Below are 25,391 nucleotides of genomic sequence, written 5' to 3' on the forward strand. Positions count from 1 at the left end.
CGCTGCGCCCGCGGGAGGCGGGGCCAGCTCTGAGGGGCGGCCAATCGCCTGAGGCGGCGGCGGAACGGCGCGCGGGGAGTGGCTGGGCCACGCCTGATAGACAGCTGCGGCAGCCAATGGGTGGAGAGATGGGCGGAGCGAACGAAGCGGGAGTGGGAGGTTTGTGGGGAGGGGGGGTGCGGAATGCGCGGCGCGCAGGTCCCGCGTGGGTTCCGCGCAGGGTCCGGGGGCTGCGCGTCCCCCGTGTCCCCTGGAACAGTGTGTGGTGTCTGAGCGGGGCTGAGTGCCACGCCCGGCCCCGCTGTCCCCTGGGGAGGGGAAAGGGGAAGAGGGGGGGAAACTGCTGTGCCCCCCCCCCCGTGGTGTAATTACAGCCACGCGTGTTTAAAAGAGGAAGGAAAAGAAATCAAAGCTTTCCTGCCGCCCTGGGGATGCCCCACGTCTGGGTCTGAAAGGTCACCTTCATCTTTGGTGCTGCTCCTCACACCCACACCCCCCCCCCCTAACCGGGCTCCCCCCTCCCCAGGCACCCACCAGGATCTCGGGGGGCTCCTCCTCGGCTTTTTTTGCCCCTTTTGCACCTGGGAGCAGTGCACAACCCCCCAAAGCCTTTGCCAGAGCAGGAAGAGGCAGCCTCACCTCCTCCAAACACCCCGGGGGGGTGAGGAGCTGCTGAGGAACCTTTGCTGTCTGCTGGCAGGTAGCACAAGGAGGTGGCTGCTTGGCTTCCAAACTCCTCACTGAGGTATTTCCACAAATCTTTCTTTTCTTCCTCCTTCAGAAAAAAAGGCTCCAGATAAAGAGCCAAACCACCCTTTGTAACGTTTTCAGGTTTTATAGGGTCACCGTTTGTACAGCAAACATCACACCAGAAAACACCCACTCGAGTTACAACATCAGGAGCTGCTCAGGAGGAAGGTTCAGCACTGGAGCAGTGCAGGTAACAGGGCCCAAACGAACCAGGGGCACCCAGAAACCTTTAGCTGAGACTTCAGAGCCTGTCTGGATGCTTCACCTCACCCATTTTGCCCCCATCTCCAGAGCTGTCTTCTCCAGGAGGCACAGAGCTTCTTCACACCAGTTACAGCACCCCTGCACTCAGGGAAGTGCTTTTTGCTGAAGATAAAATCAAAGCCCAGGCTCCCAGTGCTTGGCTTGTCCCTGCTTTAAAACAACCACCCTTGCAGCCAGTCCCTGATTTGTTCATCTCACTGAAAAGAGAACATGAACTTTCCTCCTGGATGCAAATGGCAACATAAAGTAGGTTTGCTTTAGGCCACACAATCCCAAAATCCTTAATTAATGTTGCTTTTGTTCCTCCAAATGTTCCGTTGGCTGAAAATCCAAAACCAAGCAGCAACACAGAACATGGGCAGCAGTAAAAGAACAGTAGAACAGTACAACAGGACAGAACAGAGCCACAAATGATGGGATTGCTCCTCATCCATCCCATCAGCAGACCAGGCTCCTGGTCTCCATCAGCAGAGAGCGGAGGAGCAAACCAGAACCAGCTGCCACGGTAGGTACCAAACTCCTACCAGAAAAAGAGCCACTTTTGCTCTTAATGTATGGAACAGAGCACTTGGGCACGGCCCTTTCTGCACACAGGGAAGATACAGAACACCTGGGGGGGGGAGCAGATCATCTGCAGGCATTAGATGATTTGGGGGAAGGATTATTACAGAGTTGGTTTGCAGCCTGAATGCATAAAGCCATTTCAGCTGTAGCTCCCAAGTAACAACTTCACTGCAGCCTCACAAGCCAGGCATTTGCTTCAGATATTCCAGATGGAACTGCAAAATTAATCCATGCCACTGTTGGTTTGGTTTTGTTTGTTTTCCCCACCACCCCACCCCCCTTTTTTTTTAGATTTCACAGATGGAGATGTCTGGATGGATTTCACTGAGCCAGGCTTCCCTTCTGACCTGTCCACAGCTCTCTCAGCTCCACTTTGCAGCCCAGATCTCTCAGGGCAGCTTTGGCCACGTCGTCGCAGTCCCTGTGTGTTGCACGAGCTTCTGTGATCAGGTTCTCAGCTCCCATCTCCAAGATGGGTTGAGAAAAGTCCCTGCTCCGGGAGACCAGGTTGCGGATCAGCATGCACGCCTGTTTCTGAGGAGCAAAAAGAAAAAAAAAGGAGAAATCAGGGAAATAACCACCCCTGTGGGATCCTTTTCTGGTCAAGCTAAGGTTGAGATGTTGTGGAGAGGAAGAAGCTCTCTCCTAAAAGGATAAAATCCCTGGATGAAAGCAGGACTGCTATTCCACACTGAGGTTTATCCGATATAAACTTGGGGGAAGCAAGTTCTACAAGTTTAGATTGTATATATGAAAATAAAACCTGAGGAAAGCACTGAAGTTTATGCAATAAAACCTCCTGCTTCTGCCAGAATGCCAGCAAATCTCAGGCAATACCAACTGATTTTAAACAATGCTAAGACAAACCCCTCTAGTTATAGCAGACCCACTTTTCCACCTCCTTGGATGCTGTTCCAGGCATCTAGATCAGACTTCTCTTCCAGAAAACACTTTCTATGTTATTTTAATACTCTGGAGAGCACAAAAGTGGCCATAAGACCTACTGGGACTTATTTGAGAAACCAGAAGCCAGCTTCTTGCCATGGAGGTGTTTTGACTCTGGAGATGGCCAGAGTCTGAATGGGCTGAAAAAGTTTATCCTCATGCTGTTCTTTCAAGGAGGAGGAAAAGGAATGCTTAGGAGGGAGGCATGGCATTTCACAATCACTTGAAGCTGCAGTCAGGTGAGTTGGAAACAGAAACTCAACAAGTTTGCTCTGACCACAGCAGAGTGACAGATGTTGGGAGCCCTGAATTCCCAACGCACACAGGGGATTTGTCAAGTCAAGGCTAAAAAACCCCACTGAAGCAGCAAATACAGCCAAGACTAATCCTGAATAAATAATCAACTGCTCTGAGGCAAATACCTGTACAGCAACTTCTCGTGGGTGTGCTTTCATAGCCTGAAGGGCTGCCAAAGCCCCACCACCTTCCATGATGACATTACAGTTCTCTGGCTTGCGCAAAGCCAACATGCAGAGGGCTGCACACCCTTGCTCACAGATCTGCAAGACAAAGGGGAAGAGAGGGTCATGGGCTGGGCTGCAAATGTAGTTTTGGTGGAGAAAAAAAAACAGAAAGAAAAGCTAGAGTTTATTTTGCTTTTTTTGGGCCAATTTTTAGATAGTTTCTGAAAGTTTCAGAGAGTTTTCTGCATTTTCAGCACGTCGAGGAAGCTTGGCACCCCAGAGGTGTAAACACCACCCAGCCTGATTGAGGGAAAAAAAAATCCCTCCTGTAATGAAGCTGACAAACCTTCACATTTACCCAGATATTTGCCAAAACACACACTTAACCACTCTAAAATAAGTGGCTGCTGAAGGTTGAACACACTGCTCAGCCACAACCACTTCAGAGCTGTGCTCGGGACGCGTCTGCTCCCAGCAACACCGTGGGTTGTTCCCTTTCACCAGAGGAGGTGACACAGCCCAAACCCCATCTCCATTCCCGGGTGACTTCCCCACCTGACTCTGGGGGTACCTGAGGGTTGGAGAGGTGGTGGCTGATGGCCAGCACGATGAGGTCTGTGCCCCCAGCGTTGACGATGGCGTCTTTCACGTCGTCGTTGCCCGCAACTGCTCGGATGGCGCTCAGCACCTGCTTCACCACGTCCTGCACTCATCAAAGAAAAGCTGCTTAAAAAGCTGCAGAGGTGGGAGGCTTTTGGAAGCCAACCACAACATATCCTCAACCCCCCCACCCCAGGCAATTCCATTCCAACCCCAGCACTGATAATGGGGTCTTTCATGTCATCGGTGCCCGCGACCGCTCAGATGGCGCTCAGCACCTGCTTCACCATGTCCTGCACTCATCAAAGAAAAGCTGCTTAAAAAGCTGCAAAGCTGCAGAGGTGGGAGGCTTTTGGAAGCCAACCACCACATATCCCCCCCACCCCAGGCAATTCCATTCCAACCCCAGCATTGATGATGGCATCTTTCACATCGTTGTTGCCCGCGACTGCTCGGATGGTGCTCAGCACCTGCTTCACCATGTCCTGCACTCATCAAGGAAAAGCTGCTTAAAAAGCTGCAAAGCTGCAGAGGTGGGAGGCTTTTGGAAGCCAACTACAACATATCCCCCCTCACCCCAGCCAATTCCATTCCAACCCCAGGGTTGATGATGGCATCTTTCACATTGTTGTTACCCGCAACCACTCAGATGGCGCTCAGCACCTGCTTCACCACATCCTGCACTCATCAAGGAAAAGCTGCTTAAAAATCTGCAAAGCTAGGAGGCTTTTGGAAGCCAACCACAACATATCCCCCCCTGACCCCAGCCAATTCCATTCTGAAAACCCCAGCATTGATGATGGCATCTTTCACGTCGTCGTTCCCTGCGACCGGTCGGATGGCGCTCAGCACCTGCTTCACCAGGCCCTGCACTCATCAAGGAAAAGCTGCTTAAAAAGCTGCAAAGCTGGGAGGCTTTTGGAAGCCAACCACAACATATTCCCCCCATCCCAGGCAACTCCATTCTGAAAACTCCCAGTTTTCAGCAGCAACACTGCTCTGAGCCAGGGGCAACTCAGGCACGCTGGCGTGGCAAGACAAAGGGATAAAGAATGGGGGGGTTTTGGCAGAGGTTTTCAAAGCAGCTTAAAAAATATATATATAAAAAAAATTAAACATCAACCATCTGAGCATCTGAATTTCCTTGAACCTATTCTAGCAATAAAACAGAAGCTCAGCTTTTCTTGGAGCAAGCAGAGTTCTGCTCGTGGAGGAGAAAGAAAGTAACAATGAGCAAGGGGCTCACAACTTCCATGTCCTTATCTGACAGAGCACATGTCACCCATTTCTGTGGGGAAACAGGGATCAGTGGTTGGGTTTCAACCCTACCTGCACCTAAAATAAGCCACAGCCAGGACTTCACACTGTAAAGAAGGCCCAAAGACACTATCCCACTCACCGGGTGGTCGATGCAGTCAGCCAGGAGAGCCACCATAAAATTTAAGCCCCCAAGATCCACAATTTCTTGACAGAATTCATTCCTGACAGAGAGGCGAGAAAGGGTGGCACAGAGTTCACTGAGAACACTGGAGTTATCTGTGAATGCTGCAGGAGAGAGATAATGAGTGCAGGAACTACAAGGAAGGAGGGGGAGCTGCAGAATCAAGGTGGTTTACTTTGAATTTCACTTTATACATTAAAACACATCAGCAAAGATGACACCCTGTATCTAGACAGAGATAAAATCTTTTCTTTGCAAGAATGCAGCACCTCAGCAGGGATAATATGCCTGTAAACCTGCACTGGGCTGTAAAATACTTCCTAGATAGACTGACAAATAGCTGTGTCACCTGGGTGCTGCTGATAGCTTCTGGAGCAGCTGGATTGTTTTTCTCTCTTGGGGCACATTTCATCCAAAGAATCCAACATCACTTTAGTGGTAAATTTCTGAACCACCTCAAGTTAGGAGAAAGCAGAGTTTTGAGGCATGAAAAGCCCAGATGATGAGGCAACCAGGTGCCACTAATTACCAAGTAGTGGGCATGACCTCCTTTTATTGGCGCCCTAATCCTGCTCATGCACAGTTGGGGCTCGCCCTGATCAGGCACAGGTGGGCTTAACACAAGCTCATGCCCACTGCCTGGTAATTAGTGGCACCTGGTTGCCTCATTTCATTACAATGATGCAAGACTTGGGCTCAACACTCACAGGGAATGAATTTTACCTTTTGCAGCTTCAATGAGGACTCTTAACCCGTCGTTCTCCAGCACAATCATCTTGGCGTGGTCATGAGCGTGGCCGAAGGGCACACGGATGTCATCATCAAAGGTCATGATTCTGAGGGCTGAGGAGGCTGTTCGGACAACATCAGCACTGTCTCCATGCTGGATAATAGCTCCAGTAAGGACTGGGAGGATCCCACCTTTCACAAAGTCCTGGCGGTTCTGCTCGTGTTTCAGGCAGGCGTGCCGGACACACCGGATCCCCACCAGCACCATCTCTGCATCCTCCTTGAATTCCTTCAGAGTTTGTAGCAGCAGCTCCTGGCCATCAGAGTCAAGAAGGTCTGGCTGCCCATCCAAGAGGGCAGAGAGAGTAGAAAAGGCTTTCAGCATTAAACTTCTGTCTCCTGAAGCCAACTGGCAGGCGGAGAAGACCACGGGGTAAGCACCGTTCTGCCCCGCCAGGTAACGGAATGCCAGCTGCTCCTTGCACTGCTCAGTGAAGACCACCAACTGCTCTGCCATCTCGGGGAGATCAGAGTCAGCTACAGCTCTCCCCAGGGAATCTAAAGTCTAAAGAGAACAAGAGTGACTTTTCAAAACGAAGTGTGAAAGAACAGTAAAGAGAAATCTTTATTTTCCCTGGGGTCGGTGGCGTGCGCGTGTGTTTTTATGGCCTTGCTGGGAAGGGACTGTGTTTAACCTTCTCATCCCTCAGAAAAGCTCAACAACAGCTACCACTGGGATTACTTGCTCATTTTTGCACTGCAGTTCTCCTGTAAAAGCTCCACTTGGAGCTTTTTACTTGGAGTAACAGCCACCACTTGGATGACTTCTCCTTTTTTGTCACCGCACTTCTCCTATGGTTTGAGTTTACCCAACAAGAGCAGAACCTGACTCCAAGCTATGAAAGAGGCTCTGCATTTCCTAGCAAACATTTTACATTTACACAGCATTCTACATTTATTGTAAATCACTGGCATTTCACATTTACACAGATGTTTCCACTGAAAAGTGCAAGCTAGCTCAGTGAACTCTCATATTGTTCCTAGTTTGAAGAACAGATGGGATCAAATGCTGGTGGAAAAGCTCACAAATGGGACAGAGGCAGAAAATATGTCTCATAATTCTTAGACTATTACTTAAACTATTATATAACCCTGATCCTTTGAAGAAAACATCAATTTGTGCTCCTACCAGCAAAATTTCATGCTTCTGCCTTTGCCCATTTTCAGAGGCAGGAGGCTGCACAGCTTTCACAATGTTGCTTAGGTCAACACCTGAAAGACAAAACCAAAACCAAGAGTAATATTAGTTACAGGAGCTTGGAATTTGTCAAGCACAGTGAGCAGGGATGAACTTGTGGTAAAACATGGGTCAAGGTTGCTAAATTCTAACTATATACATCCTGGAACAGAGCATGAATTGTAGCTAAATGTCAACTGGGGGAAAAAAAACAACAAAGAGTTTCATTTAATTGACCCTGCAGTTTCACTCTAAGCAGGTTTTCAGTCATAATTACTCCTTGAATCTAGGTTAGCACTAATAGTGTCTATGTTCTATTGCACAAAGACTCCTTTTCAGCACTGGGTGACCAAGCTTTGCACGGAGGTTTTGAAGTCTGTAACAACCTGAGCTGCAAAAGCAGGGGAACTGACAATACCTTGGGATTCAAACTGCTGCACAGCTTCCCTCACAGCCTCTTCTGGATCCATCTCAAACTCCGTGATGTTTTCTTGCACTGCATCATCAAAGGTTTCCTGCGCAATCTGTTTCGAGCCCATTTTACCCAAACGGAGCAAACTGCCTCCTCCTTTTCCTGGGAATAAAATAATCCATAAATTTAGGTGCAAAACCTTCCAATTTTAACCAGAACCCAAGGAAGCAACTCGCTCTTTTGCAGATCAGAAGCTAGCAAACCAAAATACACCACCCAAAGGAAAGCCGGGCTCTTTATTTTATTTTTTTTTTTAGAAATTACAAGAAATGAGGAATTCCAGAGGCCCAGCATTTGGATGGGGAGGATGCTGCTGCAGCTGGGAGTGTTCCCATCTCAGGGCTGACCCCGCAATTCACCCACTCAACCACACGCAGCCCCGAATCCCGCACCCCCCGAGTGCTGACCCAGCCCGGAACCCCCCGGCCCGCTTCTCCCCGCTCCCCCCGCAGGGCCCGGTTCCCCCCCACAGCCCAAGGCGGGCCCAGCCCCTCAGTCTGCCGGCGAAACCCTCCCCAAAGAGAGCCCAGGAAGGGCTCGGAGGTTGCGGGGGAGTTGCGGGGTGCCCGGGGGGGGGGGGGGTTCTCCTCACCACCCACCTCCGCTCCCTGACGGACTCCTCCCGCCTGACAAAGAGCGGCGGGCGGAGAGAATGGGCCCCACTCGGCCACCGTACGGAGCCGGCGCGGCGGTGCCAGATTCGTCCCCCTGGGGACACCAGGGCGGCGCGAAAAAGACCCCGACCCGCGCTACTGCGCATGTGCGCTGCGCATCACGTGCTCCATTTCCCCCCCCATCCCCTCCCGGTAGCGGCGGTCCCTGAGGCCTCAGGGGCGGAGCAGAAGGCTGCGGGCTTCCCCCCCCCGCCCTTCTCACGCCCCTTCCTCCTCCTCCTTACCGCCTTGTCCGACCCAGCACCGCGGCCTCCCCGCCGGTACCGCGCTGCGGCGCTTTCCCCGCAATCCCCCCCCCCCGCAGCTCTGAGGGGGATGAGGCGGCCGCGCATGCGCCGCGGGCAGACCCGCACTGCGCATGCGCAGAGGGAGCGGAGTTGGGAACGTGAAGGCGGGAAGGGGGTGGGGTGAGGGGAGGGGGGGGCAGGGCAGAGCCGGAGCCTTTGCGGGGTTTTCTGGGAGCCCCCCCCGTGTTTTGCGGGGAGGCGGCGGGGCGGCGGGCACCGCCTCGGTGAGGGCAGGGCCAGCTCCCGGCGGGGCGGGGCGGCCTCTCCCTCCTCCTCCTCTCTCATCCCTGGGGGGCAGCGAGCTGCCGGGGGTCACCCGGTGAGGGGCGGGAAGGTGGGAGGTGACCGCGCTTCCCCCCCCTCCTCCTCCTCCCCTCAGACCCTCTCAGCGCTGGGTTTTACCTCAGGTCAAAGCTCCCCGCACACCTCGGAGTTTGCGGAGGGGGATTCGATAAGGGGAGGGGGTTCCGGGGAGCCGGGAAGGTACCGGGAGCGGGAGGAGCCGTCCCCAAGCTCCCTGCCCGGTCAGGGACGGCTTTGTGGTGTTTTGCTCCAGGATAAAAATGGCCTCTCGGCGGATCACACGGGAGACGTTTGATGCTGTAGTGCAGGATAAAGTTAAAAGGTACCGGATGGAGCGGGGTGATGCTCTGCAGGACACGATCCATCATTTTAAAGGTAAGGAGAAGGCGGAGTGACGTGCCCGGGATTACAGCGGTTGTTCTGGGAAGGGCTCTGCCGGATTCGTTGCCTTCCATTTGTGTTGGATGTGCCTAAAAACGTGGGGTTTGATGCCGGTGTTTTTCCACATCCATTTGTATGGAAGAGACCAAGGGTACGACTGACTGTTCCAACGTAGAATGCGATTTTCAGGGGAAAAAAAAACAAAAAATCAAAAAACCCAGCGAATTTGAAACAAAGGAATTCTCTCCAGGCTGCAACCGAGAGTGGGTTCAATTTCAGGGTGGTCTCCAGAGACATTCCTGCAGGATGGAATTCTGTTGCTGTCTGATAAGTAAATGTAGGAGTGTGTTTGAAGCCTCTGGGTCTTTGTATTTCGTGTTATTTCTGCAGAAGAAGCTAAAACCAGAACGTTAATCTGTGAATGTGTACAAAACATGACCTGAAAATTCTTTTACCTGCTAAATTTGATATTTAAAACGCCAAGAAAAATAACTTGGATTAAATCCATAGGAAACTGAGAGTTTTAGAGTGAGATCTTTTCTGTTTTCCTGAAGTTGTACAAGCTCCCAATAAATTTATTTTTAATTTTAGTGTTTTTTTACTTGAAGGTTACTTTAGATAATTGTGTGTGAGTTTGTAGAAACTCAGCTCTCCTGTTCAGCTGTGGAATTCTGACGTGTGTGGGGACAGAGGGTGCATGGGTTTGGTATTTTTACATCTGAGAAATCTGGGTAGAAGTCTTGGAGCACAACATTCACATCTTCCTGGGCTGAAAAAGTTGTGAGCAAACAGAAAATGGAGTTTATAGCAGAGGCTTTAGTAGAGTAGAAGTTTAAATCTTGTTGTTGTTGTTGTTGTGTGTGCTTAGGTGTTAATAACTTGCTTTTTCCTTCTGAATTACTCAGTGTGTAAGAAAGCAAATGGGAATATGCTAAAGGTAGCTACATGTGCTTAACCTCCAGAAGTTTTTGAGGTGCTGATTCATCTTTTTTTTTCCCTCATATCCCTGGCATTGGTGTATTTGTGTTTTTACCCCCACAGCTCATTCGAGGCCCGTCCCACGACCACGATACGAAGACAGCTTTCATGATGATGGAAGATACCCTCTTGACAACACCCAGCACCACCCCCACGATGAGTGGAGTGAAGACCCTCGGGAGGATTACCCAGGCCCTTCCTACAGATCCACGAGTCCACTCATCAGGAAAGAGAATTATTTCCAGGAACAGTTCGGCCGCTCGGCCTCTCGGGACCGGGAATTCGGCCACCCAGCACCTCATGACCGGGAGTACAGGCACCCAGCTTCACACAACCAGGAGTACAGGCACCCAGCTACACACAACCAGGAGTACAGGCACCCAGCTTCACACAACCAGGAGTACAGGCACCCAGCTACACACAACCAGGAGTACAGACACCCAACTTCACACAACAGGGAGTACGGGCGCCCGACTTCTCACGACCGGGAGTACGGGGGCCTGGTTTCTCACGACCAGGACTATGGCCCTCCTGACTCTTGGGAATCTGCTGGACCCCATGAAACTGACTTTAGTTCTTCAGATATTTTGGGTGATTTTAGGTCGCCAGGACTCATGGAAGATGAATATGGCAACGTGGAGAATCAGGAGTATGAGGTGGACTTTGGAATTCCGTCGGACGGCGAGTTCCGACCCCCGATGCGGAGAGGCAGCATGGGCAGGGGGAGAGCTCTGCGAGGGAAACGTCTGACAAGGGGTGCTGTTAAAACAAAAGTATTCAAAGGGGAGATCAAAAGTCCCCTAAAGAAATGGAACCCCAAAAAACTGCCCCTGGGCCCTGACCAGAAGCCAGACCTGCAACCTGACCAACCACCAGAGGCTGCAGAGCGACCCAACCAGAGGCCGGTGACCACCCAGCTCCCTAACCAAAAGTTACCTCCACGACCTAATCAGAGGCCAACCCTGACAACCCAGAGACCTCTTCTTAGGCTCCAAAAGCCTGCGCACGTTTTCCGAAACCTCAATTTTGACCTCGTGGACAAATCAGACATTTTCTCAACGTTTGGGATAGAGATTATAAAGTGGGCTGGGTTCCACGCCATAAAAAACGACGCCGAGTTTTCCCGGCTCTTTGGAGCTCTCTTTGAGCTGGAGACAGAAACCTGTGCAAAAATGCTGGCTTCCTTCAAATGCTCCTTAAAGCCAGAACACAGGGATTACTGTTTCTTCACCATCAAGAGCTTACAACACGCTGCTCTGAAAACTCCCAAAGTGGACAACGAGTTTTTAAACATGCTGTTGGACAAGGGTGCTGTGAAAACAAAGAATTGTTTCTTTGAGATCATCAAACCTTTTGATAAATACATCATGAGGCTCCAGGACCGCCTCCTGAAAGGTGTCACCCCTCTGCTCATGGCCTGCAATGCTTATGAGTTGAGCATTAAAACCAGTGGGTTTGGTAACCCAAGAGAAATGGCAACTGCTTTTGAGACCACTATCTCTCTCTGCCGTAAGTCTTTAGCACTTCTGGGTCAGACCTTTGCCTTGGCCTCTGTTTTTAGGCAAGAAAAGATCCTGGAAGCTGTAGGGCTCCAGGAAATGGCACCAGCACCAACACTGTTCCCAAACTTTGATGATTCGACGTTGTTTGGAAGAGAGTACATTGAGAACTTGAAGGCTTGGTTGGAGAAGAGTGGGTACCCAATTCAGATGAAAAAACCAGAACCTGAGTCCATGGGGCAGCTCCAAAAACCTGACACGAATGTTACAAGTGAGTCAGCTGGTCTGAGACCCTTGGCAGTGTAGAATTTACTTCTTGCTAGCATTTTATCATAATATTATCATTTCTTTAGGTCAGGGAATTCCTAATTCTGGCAATTCCATGTCAGTCCCTAGCAGTGCTGAGTCAGGTAGTAACTACTACCTGTTGTAGCTGTCACTTTGAGAGTTGTGGTTGAAAATATGTCTCCTGCCTCTCCTCTCCTGCACCTGCTTATTCTTTACACCCAAGATTTTCCCTCTGCCCCACTGCTTCACCTTCCAGCTGTGCAGCAGCTCCAAGTAGGGAGGCCAAGAGCACAGCTGGAGTTGGCCACATCCTGGAGTCAGTTTTTGCATCTAAGCAGGAGTTACTTCTTCAAAATTGTTTATTTACTACCACCTACAGGAGTAGTCTGTCCTCTGCTGCCTTAGGCCATCTCCTTCATCCTCTCTGAAGTGTCCTTACTCATCACTCTGCTCATCTGGATTTTCCTAATTGAACTTTTTGGCAGGGAGGTTCTGCAGCAAAGGCAGGAATGGCTCAGTTTGGAACTCTCCCCTTCAGAGAGCTCTTCAAATCTACTCATTTAGCACAGAATCCTTTTGGTGCAGCAACTGTTTGAAAGGATGGCACAGGATAAATTCCTTAAAACACAGTGCCCCACCTAACAAACTGCTTTAGGATCTCAACTGAGTTGAGGAAACATTCAGAAAGTTCCTGAGGTCTCCTGAACTTATTTTAGTATGAAGTGCAGCCCTTTTTTTGGATTAATACTTGAAAAATACTTAAAAAGTAGCAAATTATTTTCTTGTATTAGTACTTTAAAAATAGCAAATTATTTTCTTGTATAAATACTTGAAAAATAGCAAATTATTTTCTTGTATAAATACTTGAAAAATAGCAAATTATTTTCTTGTATTAATGCTTGAAAAATACTTGAAAAATAGCAAATTATTTTCTTTATTTTCTTGTATTAATGCTTGAAAAATAGCAAATTATTTTCTTGTATAAATACTTTAAAAATAGCAAATTATTTTCTTGTATTATTTTCTTGTATTAATGCTTGAAAAATACTTGAAAAATAGCAAATTATTTTCTTTATTTTCTTGCATTAATGCTTTAAAAATAGCAAATTATTTTCTTGTGTTATTTCCTTGTATTAATGCTTGAAAATAGCAAACTATTTTCTTGTACTATTTTCTTGTATTAATGCTTGAAAAATACATGAAAAAAAAAAAAAAAAGCTGTCATATTGATACTGTGTTGATGAGAATAATAAACTGAGTGGATTTTATTTGATTTCTTCCTGCAGCCCCCCAGCGAGCTGATCAGAAAGTTGTGGAAATAATTGACCAGCTGGTGACCAGCATTGTTTCAGGAACCTTGTCTGCCAAAGAGAGAAATGCCCAAAAGAACTGTCCTGAATATTGGTAGGTGTGTTTAACCACTGTGTCACAATACTTCTTTCTGATGAAGATATTTGGAATATATTTAATTCAATCCAGTTTTCTGTTAGCTGGCTGTAAGATGCCTGCTGGATGTTTTATCAGCTTTTTGATAATGTTTCCTGGGTTCATTTTGCTTCCTGATGGCCTTGGGGATGGTCCTGTTGCCTCTGTTTTGTCTAGGAGATCACCTTGGGTTTGATCTGCCAATAGTGCCTCTAATTTCAACCCTAATAAAAGACATTACAAGTAATTTACATTTACAGGGTGAAAATAATGAGCAGGTGTAGACAAAGCAAACACACAGTAAGGTAACAGACCTCTGATTGAGTGTTTTAGGGGTAATGTTGGGGAAAAGAAAGCTGAGACACTCCAAGTGTAATGATCTTTTAATACAGCAGTGTCTCCTCAGGTGTGGATTGCAGCACAGCTGATTAATTACCAGGAAATGATTTGTGTCAACACCACCATTTATTTGCTTGGCACTCTGACTGCTCTAGAAGGGGATTGGCTGCTGCTCTGAGTAAAAAAAAAACCTCTGCAGGTTTAATGGAGCAACTTGTGTGCATCCCCTGGAAAAAAAAGGAGTGATTCCTGCTGTGAGTTGTCTGATCTGGGAATCTGAGATCAGCTGTGCTTTCATTTCCTTTTCTTTATCTGATTTGATTCAGGTTCTTGTCTGATGAAGATAGCCTAGAATACAAATATTACAGACTGAAGTTAGCAGAGATGCAGAGGAGGCCATCTGGAAAGGAAGGTGGTGAGGGCAGAACACTTGAAGAAGCTGCCACAGAATCAGTCAGGGCCATGCTGTATGCCAGGAAAGTTGCAAGTATTAAGAGAAGGTTATTTAAAAGAAAAAGGCTTGGGATTGGCACACAACATGGCACTCGAGGAAGGAAGGGGAGGAGAGCAACCATTGGGACACAGACTCTGCTCTCAGCTGGTACAGTGCTGAAACACCAGGACAAGCAACTGCAAGGGTCAGGCCAGTCAAAGCCTCCTGTGCCAGAGAGCAGCCCAGCTGAGAAGAATTCTCCCCTCCATACCACCTCATCCTCACAGTGTGCCACCAGCTCAGAGGGTTCTCTGCCAGCAGAAGAAAGGGCAGATTCCAAGGATTTGTTGGATTCCGAGGATTTGTTGGCACCTCCTGAACTTTTCCCACCTTTGTCCTCTCAGTTCCCTGATGGTAAGTGAAGATTCAGGATTGGATTTAAAGTTTGTAAATTGTATGAGGGGAAAAAAAATAAAAATGACTTGAGTGTTCTGCTGGGAAGTCTAAAAATAATTTCTTTTGCTAAAGAAGCTGGTTCTCAACTGTGCTGACCTTCCAAGTCTGCAGCCCTAGCTAACAAACATCCTGGTTTTTGCAGTGGATGCTAAAACAATGGAAACTGCTGAGAAACTTGCCAAGTTTGTTGCTCAGGTAGGACCTGAAATTGAGCAGTTCAGCATAGACAACAGTGCAGACAACCCAGACCTTTGGTGAGTAACCTCCATGTTTATCTGTGTGCCTGAGCTGATAAGAAAAATCAAAATGCATCTAAACAGTAGCCAAGGAGATGTTCCCTTTACTGACTGCTGAGGTGTGTGCTTTTATTCAGTGTCTTTAGGAGGAGAGGGGTTTGAGCAACACTCCCTGTTGTCCTGCCCAGCACCACCATTAATTATGAATATCTGAACTCCTTCAGGAAGAAAAACCCTTCTCCCAAAGGTGCACATGCACTGATAAATGCTTTTTTTTCCTTTACATGCAAAGCCATCAGCTTGCATCTTCCACCAAAATATCTGCCAAAATATTTTCCACTGTGTTACTTGTTTGAAGTGGGGCTTTGGTTGCAGTGGCCTGAGTGCTCCATTGTCAGTTACCACCTGGAAAAAATTATTCAGAAGTTTCTTTGTTATGTCAAAGAATTCTGCTTCAGAAAATCTCTCTCTGATATCATTTCCATTGTCTGAATTTATTTTTTTTTTTTTGCTCAGGTTTCTGCAGGACCGAACCAGTTCTGCTTTCAAGTTTTACAGAATGAAAGTCTATGAACTGTGTCCATCTATAAACTTCAGTGCTGGGTCAGAAGCAGCTGATGCTGGGGAGAGTTCTAAGCCTGAAGAGAGAAACGTGGATATTTCAGAGGAGGAAGAGGATGAGGAAGAAGAGGAAGAAGATAACGAGGAGGAGGGCGAGTTTGAGGAAGACACCTCCCAGCCTTTGGAAGGAATGGAAACGGAGCAAACGGAGGAGGGAGAAGAGGATGACATCTCAGCAGGTAGAAGTGTGGAAAACCTAGCTGAAGAGATGATTGCCAGGACAGGAGAGGAAATTTCAGCAGGTGAAATGCAGCTAGCCACCTCCTCTGACAGTGCTGTACCAAATCTGTCGACACAGGCATCAGCTCCTGCTCCTGGCACCCTGTTTCCCCGCAAACGAATCAGCAGCAAGTCTCTGAAAGTTGGTATGATCCCTGCCTCTAAAAGGATCTGTCTCATAGAAGAACCAAAAGGTGAGTGCTGCTCAAAAGATACTTTGTAGGTGTTGCTGCAGCATTTCTGGACTTTGCTTTGTTGCTGATTGTTAAAATAATTCCATTTCTTTAGCAGGGAAACAGAGGCAATGTTCAGAGGCTCATTCACTCTGTGGAATCAGAATGAGCTGAGTAATAAGTTTTGTAATACAGACCAAGAGCAGAGTTTGTGTCAAACATCATTCTTCAAGTATTCTCTAAGAACACTTGACTGTTATCCTCTCTTTGCTGCTTAAGAAACCCACAGCAGTCATTTTTGCAGGGTTTATTTTATCAGGATATGGAAGGTTTCACAGCCATAAGTGGAGCACTGAACATATTTGGAGTGTTTGACAAACACTTTGGATTGGCCTGTCAGATTTTGTCAGTATGGCCACACCAGAGGTGGCTCTGATATCACAACAGTTGAGAGAGAAGTAGCTTCAAGTTGATCATAGGTGCTCAGCAGCTGCTTTAACAAATATCTTTTCTTTACATAATGAGTTTTCTTGGTGAAGGTTGTCATTTGTGATAGGAAAATGGTTTACAACAACCTCATGGAAGTGTGGTCTGAATTGTCTCCAGAAGCTCAGGGAAATGAGATATCTGAAGTCCTTAGAGTGTTCTCAAACTTCAGTGTCCTCCTGGCCTGGTGTTTCCAAAACTGATTACACACAACCACTAATTACCTTTTTTTGTGGTGGAGGAGGAAAAAAGTTCTTACTATTTCTGGTTTGGTTTTTTATTTTATTTTATTCTGCTCTCTCACATTCCTGCTGAGTTTAGGCCAAAGCTTTAAAGTTAGGAGTGCCACTTGAGATGTGCTTTTGGAGTTCTATATTAAAATTGTTTTTCTTTCCAGCTGAATGTTGTCATTGATTTGATTTGCAGTGCACGAACCTGTCAGAATTGCTTATGATAGGCCTCGTGGTTGCCCAGTCACAAAGAAGAAGAAGGTAAAGAATTACTGTGGTTTGCCCTTGCATTCTGAAATCAGCTCTCTTTACAATGTGGTGTCAGAAAATCAAATTACAGCTTCAAAAACCTGATCCTGAAAACCAGAGGACTAAATCTGAGGAGAGCCACCTCACTACCTCTGGAAAAAGTAGACCTCTTGATGGTTAGAGCACAACTGAACAGTTGTGTGTTAATCTTCTATTTAAAACAACAAAACCCAACAAAGACATCAGTGCTCTGCTGCCTGGGAAATATTTTCTGATTTTCTAAAGTTGGTGAGATGTGATTTGGGTGCTGCTGGGTTTGAAATTGGGATTCAGTCACCAGATCATGCAGTGTTTGTTCTTGGAAAAGAAGAACTACCTTTTAAAATGGGAAGGTGTGTTCTTTGCTGTTTTAATAATGCAACAAACACTTTGGGTACCTGGAATATATATTTTTATTTCTTAAACTGGCAAGGCAGATTACTCTTTGATAAGCTTTTCCTGGGTCACTAGGGAAGTGTTGCTGAGGAGGTATTTCTGTACATCCAGAAATTCAAACACTTGGTTTAAAGAGGGGGAGGCTGAGGGGTTTTTAATACATGATCTCCCTGTAAACCCCCAAAAAAACCCCTGTTTTCTCTTTTTCCTCCCTGCAGAAGCCAAAAGATTTAGAATTTTCACACAAGAAACTGACAAACAGGAACGTGGGTTTCCAGATGCTTCAGAAGATGGGCTGGCAAGAAGGACATGGCCTTGGGACACGAGGAAAAGGAATCAGAGAGCCTGTCAAAGTGTATGTAATGGGAACACAGGACAGAAATTTGGCAGCTCTGGAAAAGGCTGGGATTCCCACAGTAACTATGTTTGTCTAACCCACCTAGATGTGGCCAGTTCCATGGTTTGGCTCCTTCTTGCCTCTGGCCTCAGCAAAATTGAGTGTGGAGACATCACAGGGGTTTTTTTCTGGCTGGGCAGTCTGCTCTGGAAAGTGGCTCTTTCCTGCCATCCAGTTTGCCACCACTGAAGGACACTTTCTAAAGAGCCAGGGGTGCCCTTGTTTTTCAGGAGGTGTTTTTTGTTGTTTAGTGTATTTCAGATTGTTGGGGTTTTTCTTTTTAACACCTAATATTATCCTGGGAATCTCCTTCTCACACTTATAATGTATAAATAGCCATTAGGAACATCAGACACCAGGCTTAGGCAACACATTTCTTTTTACTCTTAATTATTATTCATTCCACTGCATACTGAAAGAGGTAAGTGCATCTGCCAGAAGGTAAGTGTGCTTTTTCCTTTTAAATAAACTTGATTTTGAATCTTCATTTGGTCTTTTCAGCTTGCTGTCTCCAGTGTCCACTGCTGCCAGCACAGAGAACACCTCCTTCAACTCTCTGACTGAATAAGGAGGCAGAAATTCTTTCTTTCTGAACCCATTTCACAAGCTTTCTAGTCCTTGATTTAACAGTCTGCTTCTCTCCAGGGATTTCTCTCTTCCCTGGACAGTACTGCTCATTTCAGTTGGTGGGATACTTCTGGTTGGTCACTTTGTTTTTTCCTTTGTTTTTTTTGGCCATCACCAGATTTTCTCTGTTTCCCTCTTCAGCAGCAAAGAGGCAGTGAGAAAACAGTTTACTTCACCTTATTTGTCTTCACCAGTGTTAGAACCTTGGTTCTTAACCTCAAAACTTGTTGGGATCAAACAGATGAGGAGGTTTTTTTGTTTCTGTAGCTCCTGGCACAAGTTTTGCTGCACTGCTCATGAGGGATTTGATTGTATCTGGTCTGACAGTTAGCTGCCCACTCTGTAGAAATTCCTGGCCATCTTTTTTTAAGAACTGCATTTTGAATAAGTGGAAGTAGAGCTTTTCCAGCTTGAATCTTGCCACATCACTCTTTGTAAAGACACCCACCAGGAGTAGTGAAGAACTTCTTTCTTTACCTCTTGTGAAACCACCCTGACCTTTTCTCTAGCACAGAAAGAACTCCACACTGGTGATGATTTCCTGGTGTGCCCCTCTCTCTGCTTCCCCATCAAGGTTATTCTTTGAACAGCTCAGTGAGGATGAAGGAACAGTGCATCTGAGCATTTTGCTGTCTCTTGTCAGCTGTTTTAGTGCAGTGCAGGGTTTTTTTATGTAGAAATCTGTAGCCTCTGCTCTCCTCCCCTTCTGAAAACTACCAGCCCTTCTATTGATGACTTGCTGAAAAATCCCTCTGCTGTCTGATCTCATTCTCTGAGCTAAAAGGGATGGATTAATAACTGGAGAGTCTCCAATTGTACATCAAATCTTGATCATTTTATTACACTGGTATCTAAACCAGAGGTATTCAGGCACATCAGTTGCCATGCAAAGGAACTCAAGTCCTTTTTGTGCTAGGAAAGCTTAAAGATTGGCTCTGGCTGAGTCATATTGCCAGGTTTGAGGGTATTTTTATTTATGGTACTTGTAAAAGAGATGTCAATTGTGATGGGTCCAGAAATTATAAGTGCAGTTTTCATTTTAGTAAAGTGAGCTGTTCCCTGTCTTGAGAAGTAATTTGTCCCATCTGGCCAATTCTACAGCTCAAGAGGTGTTTTAAAAAAACATAAAGAATAAACCACCCTCCAAAGACAGCACATTGTTATGGGATAGACCCTCCTCTGAGTAACTGTGTCTTTGATTAGTGGGTTTTTTTTTTTATTCTGAAAGTAATGTAGAAGAGGAACTCTGGTGTAAATAGGAAAAAGAATAATCTGTTCTTGTTTAGAAATATGAAGCAGGCTTTGTGGAATGGAACCAGCAAATGGAGAGTCTGCTTCAAACAGGCAATATGATAAAAGATTAAAAAAGCAAAGCTGCCAAGTCACACTCTACCATTCAGAAGGAAAAAAAAAAAAAAAAAGCACCCAGGGTTTCTACTGTGGCCTGCAAAGTTGAATTTGCTTTTTCAGAGTCTGTGAATACACTTTTAGAATTGCACAACAATCTCTTTGGCTTCAGTGGACCTATTATTACAGAAACTGGATAAAAGCCATTTTTCTTTATTCTACTTAAGGTCCTCAGATTTCTACCCTGATAGCACAGGATGTAGGGCCATCTACATTTTCTTACTTCCCATAATAAAATCTTTACTAGATAATCTGATTGTAGCTGACCTGGGGGGATAAAACTGGCAGTGAGGATCATTCCTGTGGCAGAGGTTTCATTAACTTGAGCTTTGTAGTGTCTGTGTTCTGTGCTCATAGCCTGGAGAAAGAAGAGATGGGGTTCAGTTATTTGCATCTCTGCATTCTTCTGGGTCATCCTCTCCATCTACTTCCAGGGCAGAAAGTTGGTTTGTTGAGGCTTGTCTGGTTGGCATGTTGGGCTGAAGAGAGATGAGGTTATGATTTGTTTTTCTTGGAAAGGCAGGAGCTCCAGGGTTTGGCTGTGTGTCCTGTAAGACTTCAGCTAGAAATTTTAAAGATCAGCCTGACATCCCCTTGGTAAAAATCTCATCTTTTATGCAGTCCTGTGGTGTTCCCTACTCAATCCTCAGCATCTCTGCTCTCTGTCATTTTTGGAATGTAAGAAACGAGGCAATTTTTGAGATCTTTTCTCCAGAGGAGTAAAGGAATCAAGTCTAGCATGAATCAAGTGGTTAAAAGAAGAGCTCATGTAAGAAATTAGGTGACTCTATCTTCACTGCACCCTTAATATCACAAGAGCTTTCTCTTCTGGTGGGTATTTGCATGTGGAATGGGCAGTGAGAATTGTGTTACAGTTGAGCTGCTATGTCAGGTACCAAGACTCTGCTCCCCTTCTCCCCCAGACAAAGCCCAATAACTTTCCACTGAAATTATGTCTGTGTTGGAAGCAATTGTTTAGATCTCTTCTGCAAATGTTACCAGAAACAGAGTGTTCTAACTATTCATTTTGCTCCCTAGGGGTGCTACCTCTGCAGGGGAGGGCTTGGGTGTTGCAGGGGAAGAAAATAAAGAAGATGCATTTGATGTTTTCCGTCAAAGAATGATACAAATGTACAGGCAGAAAAGAGCAAGTAAATAGGTATGTGCCTCAGCCACCTCTGCTTTGTCAATTCCTGCAAACATTAAAATACCAGGGGGTTTGAAGTCTTCCCTTCCCAAACAAATATTAACTGTTTCCAGGAGTGTCTCTGCCTTCCTAGCCTCTCCTGAAAATCCAGACTTGCTTTGAACTGCTGAATTACCCCAAATCTTACTTCCTAGGTCTGACATAAGAGACTGGCTCGCTAGGAAGTGCACGGATATGCAAAGGCTGCTGTGTGAAAGATCTTCAGCCAAGTATGCCAGTATGAAGAGCACTTTGTTCTCTAGTAGTGGACTTGAATATTAATGTATTAAAGCGTTTTCCAAGATGAAAGTTAGTCTTGTGTTTACTTGTGCAAGCTAACCACTTGGATGCCATCTTCTGAGGAAGAAACACCTGACTTTGTTCTCAGAAGTGCCTGTTTACCTCTCTCTTTGGCCAAGTTTGCCTGTTTGGTGATGAGATGGCTTCCCAAAAACCCCAGAAAAAGCAACATGAAACGTGTGGTTTGGCTCTGATCCTTTCTGAAGCCAAGAATCTTCTCAAATTCAGATCTTCTTGCAAGGCAGTTCAGATTTTCTTTTACTACATTTTATTGATGGGCTAATCTTCTGCATAAAGCAGTTTCCTTTCCTCCAAACACCACTTCCAAGATGAGTCCACCTGCATGCTTGCTTTGTAGATGGTTCTAGACTTTAAGAGCAGGATGAATAACTGAGTTCATCCACGCCTGAAAGCACTAAACTCTTCCTTGAAATCCTCAGCTGCTGAAGTTTTTCATAATAATGAACAAGTAGTACATGTTTTATGTGTACTTTTGGGTTTTACACAAATTTGCAGCTCTTCTCCAACAAGTTCTTGAATGATTTCTTTCCTCTCAAAGAAGTTTAAACCAGGAGCAGGTGAGATCCATCTGTCTGCAGAAAATACTAAGGAAATACTTGGAAGTAAGATATTTGGAAATCACCTGGAAATGGATCATCAGTTTATAAGGCCATCAGTATAGTAATTTCTGTTTCTATTAAATATTTGCTTTGCCAGAAGTTCTTTTATTGAAAAATCCCAAGAAATAAGACAAAAAAAAAACCTTAAAAAAGGGACTATTCCAGAACTTCCTGACAGAGAAGACTGAATGCTTCAACAACTGCATTAAGAAGACTTAATGCAGTTAAGCATTGCTTAACTGCTTGGTGAAGCAGTTCTGAAGACAAGAAAGATTTCACAGTGTTACCACAAACACTCAAGGTCCAATCATTCATCTTGTCCTGACTTGCACCTCAATAAGGGATCTGGGACTGGAATCACCGAAAGTGACAGAATTTAGTGTTGCACTTTTTAGTGCATTCATTCTTCATCACCTTTCTAAACTAGTCCAAAGCCTTCACTTGAATGTTGTAGTATCAGAACCTACTTCACTGAAGTTCTCTTTGAAGAGTTGCTCTTGACCTGATGCATGTTTTGCTTCCCAGGAGTGAGCTTGTCTTGCTGTTGTTTTCATCCTGCTTCTTGTAGAGCAAAGAGCTTGTGGTACACCACTAACACCACCCCCCAGAAATGTGGCAGCATCTCAACTCCCTAACTGACAAATATGCAAGAAAATGTGGTCTTCAGTCATCAACTTGCCTGTGCCTGCTGGTTGAAGAACAAAATGCTATTCTTTCTCCATTAAAAGCCCCTGCTGGTTGAAAGGGAGTGTCTGCATTTTTGTTCTGTAGCAATGCAACTTCTCCTTGCTTTGGAGCAACCAGTTTTAGTTTACCAATGCAAGTTGGTTTTTTGTTTTGGGTTTTTTTTCATTACTGTATGGGTCTTTGAAACCAAAATCATGTCATTTTGCTGAGCACTCAGTTTTAGCTGCCTTGAAGCACATACTCACTAAACAAAACCACGATGGCAGATACAGAAGAATACACTGATAGTTCTGTTTTCCTGTGAACATCACAGGTTTCTTCACCCTTACACTACAAGAACTTGAAGCATGAGGGCTATAAATACTTATAAATTTGGTTGTCACACTTGATTAAGGCCCCTTGAGAGCCCAGACATTTCTCAGAGGCTTTACTTGGAGATGTTGAAAGTCCTTGCACATTTTGGACCACAGGCTACTTGGAAGATCATCAATTGCAGGATTTGGCAGTGTCTGTCTACCTGTTAAGTTGCTGTTTGGGTGTTTCTCACTGCCCTTCTTTCCTTCCTGTGCCTATTTAGCAGTTTTCCAGTGTAGAACTTGAACCTTTGGAAAAGGAGCTCCATCAGTCCCAGCCTGGCACCAGTATTCTGATTTATTCCTCAGACCCACTCAACGGGTTCAGCTTTCCTTTTAGTTTCAGTGATAAAGCTGTTGCTGTCCACACTTTTGAGTTCACCTCTTCTTTCCCATTTCCATTTTGGAAGGATTCTTTGGGTCTGAGTTTGCAGAAGGGCACAAGCTGGAGCTTCACACTGGATTGAAATCCACCCTTTCAGCCCAAGCTCAAACCTGAGGCTGTTGTGGGACCTTTTCAGGGTGTTGTTTGCCAAACACTTGCTTCCCCAACCTGGGAAAACTGTTGGAAAATGGGATCATCCTTCCTCAGGGCAATTCCATTCCGATTGTAATGCTGTCTTGAGAAGAAAGGTGAGCATTGGGAAAATCTTCATCTGCTCCCCTGGATGCTCTGTCTTTTTGTGCCAAACTTGAATTTTGGCCAAGAAATCAGCAGAGCAGTGCTGGTGCTGAGATTCCAGTGCTGCTCTCACCTGCGTTACCATTTGCCACTTTTATCTTGTTTTACCAAGACCTCACACTCCTTTTGCAACAGGAATTTCCTTTTATTTTTGACCTGCTTTTGCAGGCAGCTTCTGAGTTGAAAGTTTTAACTACTTGTACATGTGAAACATTTGTTTTGCAGATACCTTGCCTTGGTTCAAGTTTACTAGCTTCTTTTCTGTTATTTTAGTTCCAGGCTCTCTTCCATGAAGACTGCAAGCTTCAGTGAACATTTTAACTAACTTCAGTGGTGTGTCTACTGTCTTTTGGTTGTTTCTTTGCCATTAATCTTGTAGAGCAATTTGCTGGTTTCTGTTCCGTGCAAATTGGGAGTAGTGCTCAGCTAGTGACAATTAGATGCTTATGTTAATTGGATAACTGGCATTTCTTTTCAGTGTAAGTAAACATGTTAGCCTTGTTAATCTTTTAATATCTGCAATAAATGTAGAACTATACACTTTTTCTGGTTGCAATGTTTTGCTTGTGAATTTGGCCATTTGTAAGAGATATGCATCATTTTGGCACTACCAAGTGGAACTCAGATGATTAATTAGTGTCAAGCAGGATTTTCTGGTGTTCAAGGAGGGTCCCTCTGTTTCTGTGCTGCTAAAAGTCTCTGTTGAGAATACCCACTAAATCTTAGTTACTTTTTCATGTAAAAAAAAGTATTCTTCTAGTGTATTAAATCTGTACACACCAGTGTTACTTTCCACATGAATCCCCAAACCATTGTGCCCCAGACAGAATGCAAATTTCACCTTTTTTTATTCACATAATCCCAGGATTTAATTGTCTCTCTGATTTTCTTGGCGTACTGACTTCAGAACAGCTAAACTTTCCCTTTACATCTCTGCGTGCTTTATTGTTGCCTTTTAAATTCAAATTCCTTTTTTTTAGGCAGGATATGAGGGGGAAAACTGCAAGGAACTGAGATGTAAAACACTTGTGCAGCTGCTTTCTATCCAGAGGTAAAGTGAGAGTGTTCATTTGTGAGAGATCCCAGCCAGGACTCCTCACCCTTTCATACTGACAGCTAGGAAAAGCTTGAGAGAGGCAAATTCAAGCCCTGGTTACAACTTTTTCTTCCTTTTCCTTCAAAGATTTATTATAGGTAAGGAGCTGGTTCTAGAAGAAAGGACATTTGCTCTCGTTGGAGAGAAATTAGGAGATCCCCATTTTGGGGGAGATGCCCTAACAGAGAATTCCAGTGAATAATCCACTGGTTGGAGTAATTGTGTTGGACTAAAAGATATCTTTCCCTCTTTTTTTTTTGTTTTTCCTTCAAAGCCTTTCTTTGGTGTAACACCAATGCCATTTTTTCCTCTTTATTTTTCTTTTGTTTTTTTAGAAGACACTACAGCATCCTTAGTGTGAACACTTAATCTCTGCTGAGATATTACTCCTCAAAATCAATGTACAGTTTTTTTTTCCTGTTGCTGTTCCATTTTGCTTTAAAATTAATCCTGATGGATTGTACCCCAAAGGAAGTCTGGCCTCAGAAATTCAAATACTCTTCTCTTGGATTCTTTTCTATCCTACAACCAGGTATATTTTCTAATTAAAAATGAATTCCTGATTGTCTTGCATCACCTTGAATTCTGCATATCTCATGACTGAGTGGCCAATCACAACCAGACTGTAGATTTGAGCAATAATAAAACACCTCGACTGAAAATATGCTCAAAAACAATAGGGTACTTCTGAAATAAATAGTTTTTTTGTGAACCTTGTTAAGTAGGTAACTTGCTGAATTGCAGCAAGGGTGGAAAATGTTTGCATTATCTGTGGGCAATAAAGTTACTGCTGTTTAAGAAGGTGCTGGCTCTTCTCTTCAGCTTTTTCTGCCTGATTTGTGCTCATTTCCTTGAAAA

At 45.4% G+C, this 25,391-nt stretch overlaps 2 protein-coding genes across 4 annotated transcripts; one reads left to right on the plus strand and one right to left on the minus strand.

Annotated features, from left to right (window-relative positions):
* Window positions 1-821: 821 nt before the first annotated feature.
* On the minus strand, window positions 822-8,946 carry ARMC6 (armadillo repeat containing 6). Of its 3 annotated transcripts, none has more exons than XM_030466507.1 (8): window positions 8,066-8,229; window positions 7,413-7,568; window positions 6,947-7,029; window positions 5,752-6,322; window positions 4,987-5,132; window positions 3,559-3,690; window positions 2,946-3,083; window positions 822-2,112 (listed from the first exon to the last, which is right to left on the minus strand). In XM_030466507.1, the coding sequence occupies exons 2-8, from the start codon at window positions 7,531-7,533 to the stop codon at window positions 1,900-1,902; spliced, it is 1,404 nt and encodes a 467-aa protein (XP_030322367.1). In that variant the 5' UTR covers window positions 7,534-7,568; window positions 8,066-8,229; the 3' UTR covers window positions 822-1,899. The 3 variants fall into 3 exon arrangements, with proteins under 3 accessions (XP_030322367.1, XP_030322370.1, XP_030322369.1); XM_030466510.1 differs by lacking the exon at window positions 8,066-8,229 and adding an exon at window positions 8,830-8,946 and having other exon boundaries at window positions 823-2,112; XM_030466509.1 differs by lacking the exon at window positions 8,066-8,229 and adding an exon at window positions 8,365-8,483 and having other exon boundaries at window positions 823-2,112.
* Window positions 8,660-25,329, plus strand: SUGP2 (SURP and G-patch domain containing 2). Its single transcript, XM_030466506.1, has 11 exons — window positions 8,660-8,746; window positions 8,984-9,105; window positions 10,153-11,859; window positions 13,163-13,280; window positions 13,967-14,487; window positions 14,672-14,783; window positions 15,282-15,799; window positions 16,691-16,755; window positions 17,397-17,533; window positions 20,648-20,768; window positions 20,951-25,329. The coding sequence occupies exons 2-10, from the start codon at window positions 8,991-8,993 to the stop codon at window positions 20,766-20,768; spliced, it is 3,414 nt and encodes a 1,137-aa protein (XP_030322366.1). The 5' UTR covers window positions 8,660-8,746; window positions 8,984-8,990; the 3' UTR covers window positions 20,951-25,329.
* Window positions 25,330-25,391: the final 62 nt, after the last annotated feature.

This window comes from Calypte anna, chromosome 28 (genome assembly GCF_003957555.1).
Source record: "Calypte anna isolate BGI_N300 chromosome 28, bCalAnn1_v1.p, whole genome shotgun sequence".
NCBI classification, from domain to species: domain Eukaryota; kingdom Metazoa; phylum Chordata; class Aves; order Apodiformes; family Trochilidae; genus Calypte; species Calypte anna.